Source organism: Seriola lalandi, unplaced genomic scaffold, assembly GCF_002814215.2.
Source record: "Seriola lalandi dorsalis isolate HSWRI2012SDOR001 ecotype SW California unplaced genomic scaffold, Sedor1 jcf7180002054654, whole genome shotgun sequence".
Classification (NCBI taxonomy): domain Eukaryota; kingdom Metazoa; phylum Chordata; class Actinopteri; order Carangiformes; family Carangidae; genus Seriola; species Seriola lalandi.
The window spans coordinates 629,067-635,689 of record NW_019525207.1 but is presented as its reverse complement, the minus strand read 5'-3'; the positions used below and the strand labels follow the sequence as shown (position 1 = coordinate 635,689).

General features: G+C 46.7%; 1 protein-coding gene across 1 annotated transcript in view; it reads right to left on the bottom strand.

Moving 5' to 3' along the window:
* The window catches only part of adgrl1b (adhesion G protein-coupled receptor L1b), a 29,443-nt gene that overhangs the window by 2,142 nt on the left and 20,678 nt on the right, over positions 1 to 6,623 (bottom strand). The window contains 16 exon segments of the mRNA XM_087177773.1: positions 1 to 850; positions 1,191 to 1,214; positions 1,545 to 1,655; positions 1,759 to 1,855; positions 1,943 to 2,092; positions 2,189 to 2,357; positions 3,284 to 3,372; positions 3,507 to 3,573; positions 3,815 to 4,035; positions 4,243 to 4,455; positions 5,054 to 5,227; positions 5,337 to 5,554; positions 5,775 to 5,897; positions 5,999 to 6,179; positions 6,264 to 6,302; positions 6,419 to 6,604. The exon segment at positions 1 to 850 is cut by the window's left edge and continues 1 nt beyond it. Coding sequence (XP_087033899.1) covers positions 1 to 850; positions 1,191 to 1,214; positions 1,545 to 1,655; positions 1,759 to 1,855; positions 1,943 to 2,092; positions 2,189 to 2,357; positions 3,284 to 3,372; positions 3,507 to 3,573; positions 3,815 to 4,035; positions 4,243 to 4,455; positions 5,054 to 5,227; positions 5,337 to 5,554; positions 5,775 to 5,897; positions 5,999 to 6,179; positions 6,264 to 6,302; positions 6,419 to 6,604 — 2,912 coding nt within the window.

The following is a 6,623-nucleotide window of genomic DNA, read 5'->3' as shown; positions in this document are numbered from 1 at the left end:
GGAGGCGGGAGGGGCCTGTCCCGGTAACGATCCCGGTCTCTCTCCCTGTCTCTGTCCGCCCCTCCGCTCGTCTCCACTGTGCTGCGGTGGCGAGACAGAGTACCAGGAGTGCGGCTGAGGGTGGAGTAGGGCCGAGCCTGAACATCAGGGGGACGTGCTTGCTGCCTGTCCTGGAGCCCGCGGCGACCCAGAGTACCTTGCAGCTGCGACCTGTCCCCGTCTTTAAGCAGCTCACGGGACTCGGAATCTCCAGAAATGCGTGCGTGGGACCAGCCATCTTGTAAGCGTGGCGTCGTGGCGTGATCTTGTCCACGTGTGGTGGAATGCGTCTCAGCGTCTTGTGTGTGGTGCCTCGTATGCGCCCAGCCCTCTTGCGCGTTGTGACGTGTGTTTGGCTGCATGGTGGCAGCCCAGCCCTCTTGGGTTGGCTGTGCGTGTCGAGTTAGTGTGGCAGTGTGAGTGAGAGCCGCCCTGTCGTGGTGGTGAGGCCTCGCCAGGCTTCCGTAGCGCTCGGGAGGAACAGGCATGGGGACCGAGGGCCTCAGGTTGCTCTGCACCAGCTCTGAGATGATCATCTTCTCCAGCGCGGCTGCATCAGACAGGTTACGGCGCATTCCGGCACTGCTGCCCAGATCTGTGGCCCCGTGGGGGGTGAGGAGGGCTGGAGAGATGTCATCCCCTCCTATCCCAACTCCTCCCTCCCTCAGAAGGTCAGTGCTGCCCACCACTCCGGCTCGGGACCCTGGTGTTGTCCCCAGACCATGCAGAGTGAAGGTGTTGGGGGTGTAACCTCCGTTGAGACACACACTGTCCAACCCACAGGGCTCCTGACTCTGGGACACACCACCCTCTGTTAGGAGAAACAGAAGGGGGCCAATTACAAAAGGACAGGGACACTATTAGAGATTTACATGAAGAGATGGACATGAGTGAATGTACGAATGAATGAGCAGAGTTTAGTGTTCCTGCGCTACTGAGGGTGCGGATTTACCAAGAAGATTTGAGTATTAACAATATTATTTGATGAAATGTTTGGTGCGTAGCCACATGGAGGAGATGTATATTATGTCTTCATGGTCTATGAATAGTTACTGTGTGCAGATATTGCACAGATAGTCTATGAATTGAACCACAGTGCACAAGGAAGTGTCGCTCAATGACTCAAGTGAGCACAATAAAGGAGCTCATACTCTGCTTGTTTCTGAAGGTTCCTACTGTTCCACGTTAAGACAGAGAGACAGAGAGGGAAAGTGTCAAAGAACATTCAAAAGACAAACTATTCAAACTCAAAAACTAAAATCAGAACGACAACAAAAACATTTGAGCTTCAAATTTCAAACATTCATACTGTACAGAAACAGAAACGTGACAAACCCTACTGTGCAAAAGGCTTAGACCACTTAACAGGCTTTAAATAGACATTCTTCAGTGAGGCCTAAGAGTTTTGCAAGGTTCTGTGTGTACACAGGTAAAAAGACAGTCAAAAGAAGGAGAGTGATAAGAATAGAAACGGAAGTACCACAGAAAGCTGTAATGAGAGGTACCTGTGGAGGTGAAAGGTTGATTGTATCCCTGGGCCAGCATCGTGTCATAAGGAGAGGCTCCAGCATGAGTCTGAAGCACTGGATTAGTAAGGAAGTGGTTCCCCAAAGGAGCTGAGAATGGAGAGGGAGAGAGGGAGAAAAATAAATGTCACATCCTTCAGCCCACAGGGGGGACAATGCTGAGATTTAAAAGACAAATAAAAATGATCTTCACCACGGTTAAGAGTGGGAGTGTTGTTCACGTCTGCAGCGATGAAAGAAGATTCGGTCTGTCTGCGAACAGTGTCGTTCCACATCCTCCTGATGCGACTCTGGATCAGAAATATTTCACACAAGGTCAAAATCTGACTCAGACAGAGAGACAAAGACACAAAGAGGTACAGAGTATTGCAGTGGACCTGTCTGTTGGCAGTGGCTCTCCGACTCTGGCTGCTGGTATACCGGCTGTTGGACCGCAGGGCAGAACCCTTCACAGAGTCTGGAGAGCTGGAAGAGGAAGTTGCACAGCACTGCGAGAGACGCAGGCATCTGCCATAGTCCTTTTGGCCCTACACACAATATTCAAAGATGAAACTTATTAGTTAAATCGTTGACAGACGGAGAGACACGTGCAGGAACGTAATAACATCCACACAGAGCCTGACCTTCCTGGCGAGGCTGCAGTGCAGTATGGTGATGAGGAGGCCCTGGGCGGTGTTGAGGGAGGAGAAGAGATAAGCCAGGAGGAGAGACGGAGCAGACAGGAACATCAGGCCTGAGGACCATGTGACGCTCTGCAGGAAGAGTAGCGTTAGGGAGCCCACCGCCCATGCCCTGAAGAGAAACCGGAGGAAGAGGACACAAACTTAATTTCTTTTTCATTCACACAAACTAGTTTGTCAAGAGTTCATTTAACTGAGAGTTATTTTTCATTACATTCATCTGCTCTGCTATTCTTGAAATCCAGAAGTTTCAACTGTTAAACTATTTCACAAGGCAGCTAAAGAGCTGGGTGCATGTAATGGATGTCAAAGTTTACATGCTCAAATCTTCCTGAATGCTCCCATCAGCCAGCTCTCGTGTTTAAAATAAAAACTGAAGAAACCAAATAAAAGAGGATTCAGACAGATTAAGTGACATTACTAACACCGACCCTAGCTTTCCTTTTATCCTCTCTTGAATGCAAGTTCTTTCCTCTATTTTCCATCTATAAAGCTATGCTGTATAAATGTTTGATTAACCTTGCTAAGGTTGAACCCTTTCTTACTCAAAAGGATGCCGTGACCACATAGTTCACGGAGCTGTCGAGACTGCTGCAGTGCATTTCACTCTGGCTTTCCAAAAGCTGTACTTGACTTGAAACTATTCAAAATGCTGCTGTTCAACTAAGAGCTAGAGCTTCACTGTGTTACATCTGTTTGATGTTTTCACATTTGCGCTGGCTACGTGTCTCAGCTAGAGTGAGTTTTAAATATTTTAATTAAATACTAAGCTCTAAGTGGACTAGCTTCCTCATTAATAACAGACTCCAGTTCAAGAACATTCATTTTAAACTAATTTCTACACTGTTCTTTATTATTATTTGGTCCAGTGTAAAGCACAGCATGAAATATTGAAATTACAAATGGCTTGCAACAGGTAGGGCCTGTTATGGTTATAAATGTAACCTTTTTGCTAATAACTGGAGCCAAAGCAACTGAGACACAATGAGCTCTACAAATAATCACCCACAAAAGATCAGCATGAGGCACTATACTAACCTCAGGTTGTCATGGCGACTGGAGTCCGGTTTCAAAGCAGCAGTGCTGTGCATCTTATGTAAGGTCATCACCAAGACAATGAGGTTCAACTGAGGCCAAAAAGGACAAATACCAATTTATTCAATTATAATGAATCATCATGATCAATCATCAATCATTATCTGTTGATGATCCAATATGAGATATATGAGAAGTCTGTGTGAGCGTGAACGTGAACTCTCACCGTTATGACGACAGCAACGGGTCCAAGGAAACTCCAAATGAAGTAATTGTCTGTTCGTAGCCAACATCTACACACCCACACACACACACACACACACACACACACACACACACACACACACACACACACACAGACAAATCAAATCACAGGCAAATAAGACCCTCCAAAATACAAAGTCAGTCTAGGAGCTGACACAGGAATATACATTTTATCAATAACTGTCCCCAAACAAAAAGGCACACACTCACACACACACACACACACACACACACACACACACACACACACACACACATTAGTCAACTTACGCAGTCTTTGAGCCGTAGCCTCTGAAGTCTATAGCTGCAGACACGGCCACCACCAGTCCAGGAATAGAGTAGCCACACAGGTAGAAATACTTCCTCCTGGAGTTACGTCCCTCAAATACCTCCCGCTGCAGCAGGTACAGTTCCACCCCCTCCAGACACAACCAGCAAAACACTGAGAGCAGCGAGAAGTGCAGCAAGCCAGCAATGATGGAGCACACAACCTGTAAATGTGAATAAAGGAAGAGTGAAATAACGAGTGAAAGAGCGACAGGAGAGCAACAAAGGAAACAGACAAAATGCTGCTTTACAAACCCTATAAACTATTGTGTGATATCATAATATTATCCTTGATATTATAAATTGTTATTGTTTCCCACTGCTTAGCTACTTTATGTTGTGCATCAGTTCAGGTTCTCACTGTAACTCACTGTATATTGTGTCTTGTTGGCGCCGACAAGGAAGAGTAGTTCAGTGATGAGCAGGTTGGCCCACAGGTTGCAGTGGATGGTGCTGTGGTCTGTGTGCCAAGGTGCCCCCTGGCAGCACAGGGTTGTAAGGCAGGTGGCCAAACACACAAGTGCTACAGAGATGCCAACCCAAGAAACCACATAGACCAGAAGCTCTTCTACACCGGCCCCAAACTGATAAAGCACACAGGAAAGGAAGTGCAAAGAGGTTTATCGAGATGTTTTTTTTTTTTTTTTTAAAAACATGTGAATGTGGGAGCTTGTGTAGATGCAGGTTTTATCAGCATCTGTGGATGTATTTTGTGGTTGCGGTGTGAATTGCTCATGTGTCTTGTTGTGTGTCTTTGTGTAAAATGAACAAAATCACACTCAACAAAGAGACTTTCCAATTTCCTGTCAGGACATAATACCCTGCAGCATTTCTCACTCCCTCTCTCTTTTCAGGAGCACAGTGGGGATGAGGTCCAGCTGTGCTACAGTAAATGAGTGCATAAGGGTGGAGGACTTTGGAGTCTGAAGATGGAGGTAGATTTACAGTTAAAGTTTGGCTGCTGGCCATCTAAAAAGAAAGCAATAGCGGTAATAATGCGTATCACGGGTCTTTCAAACCCTCAATCTTATCACCACCTTGGTACAAATGCAAAAAGCACAGAAAAAAAAGGCTGAGAGAATCTTCACAGAAACACAACTCAAGCCACAAAAAAAAATAAATTCTGCTTTCGGTCTGCCATGAACACTGTTACGTGCTGTTTTTGTGGCGTGTGTCACTTACTGCAGGTTGCTGGTATGTCATGAGCACAGCATAGCTGGACAGGTGGTTGCAGGCGCAGGTAGTGTGTGTGTTGTTGGTGTGTAACAGGCGGCAGCCCTGTGTAGACCACCTGCCGCTCCCAGATACACCTGATGCGTTCCAGAAAGAGCAGTTGGGGCCAAAGTGGTTCTCCAGCTGGAGAGACGAACGCACCAAAACACTCAGTGACCAGATTATGCACATTGTTAGGAATTTGCTCATTCCTGGTATTTTCATTTTCAGGTAAACAGATTTCCAAACACACCTGCAGGTGCCTGAGAGTGAAGATCACCGGCTCGGAGAGGTACACTCTGTTGGATCCTCTGTGCACAGAGGCAGAGATCACATGGGAGTTGACCACCAGGCTCTTACGCCTGACCTCTGACCCCTGGCCCAGTCCCAGCCCGAGCCGCAGAGTGGAGTTCTGTGTGGTCAGGAAGGAGCCCAAGTTCTTAAAGAGAGAGAGGACCAGCTTCACCTGGCCTGCAGAGACAGACAGAGGACAACATTTCATACCTTCAAGAGGAGACATTTAGACATTTATATCATATTTAATGATGTTTGGAGTTTTGGTGCATGAAGGGGAACTACTATTACTTCCACAATCCATTACAGGTCCTATAATTGGTCTACTAGCTTTATGCTGATAATACTGAGAGCTACATGTACAAAATGTTGATGAGTTTCATTGCGTGCCACAGACCATTGTTGCTGTACTGTTGCAGAGCCAGTGCTGATATCTGCAAGATGCTGTCGCTGTCGTAGGAGTGAGGGAACGTCAGGTCCTGTATGTCTGCCTCTGTATTTAGCACATACACCTCCAGATCTGTTCACACACAGGAACAGACAAGCACAAAAGTCTGAATGAGTTGTTGAATTCCACAATGTGTGAAGCAAAAACAGCTACGAAACAGAAAGACTACGTACCAACATTCGGTGCCCTGTCACTGAACCGGCCTTCATAGAGGTTGTTAGCCAATAGAAACGCTCCTTTCTCTACTGCGTCCAACAGCAGTGATGCAGAGCGTGATTGGTCAACACCGCTCATATCTGCCCAGGACACCAGAGCCTCAGGACCCAACAGATTATCAACTATTTGAACGACAGCCTGAAAAAGAGAAAGCCAGACAATCATTAATCAATCTGTCTGTCTGTCTGTCTCTGTCTGTCTGTCTGTCTGTTCATAGTTTACCTGGACATACGCTCTGCAGGTGCGTTCCCTCTTCTGCAGCTGAAAAGAAGGAATGAACCAGACATTTATTGTTAGAATCATCATCACTGACATTTCTGCTTTCATTTCCAGGAAAGGTCAAGTAAATATCCACACTGACAACGGGAACAATTTACCTTGTTGTAATTGCGTGCTGCAGATTCTTTATTGGCTGGTCTCAAGGCCTGGAGCTGGGAGTCCAGGATGTCCAATAGCTGTTCAATTAGCCTGACAGACATGCTGACATCACCAGCATAGATCCGCCCCCGCGTCAGGTTGACCAACTCCCCAGCGATGTTGGCTGCGTTCTCTCCGCTTTTAATCTAGAGTGAGAGAGTGGGG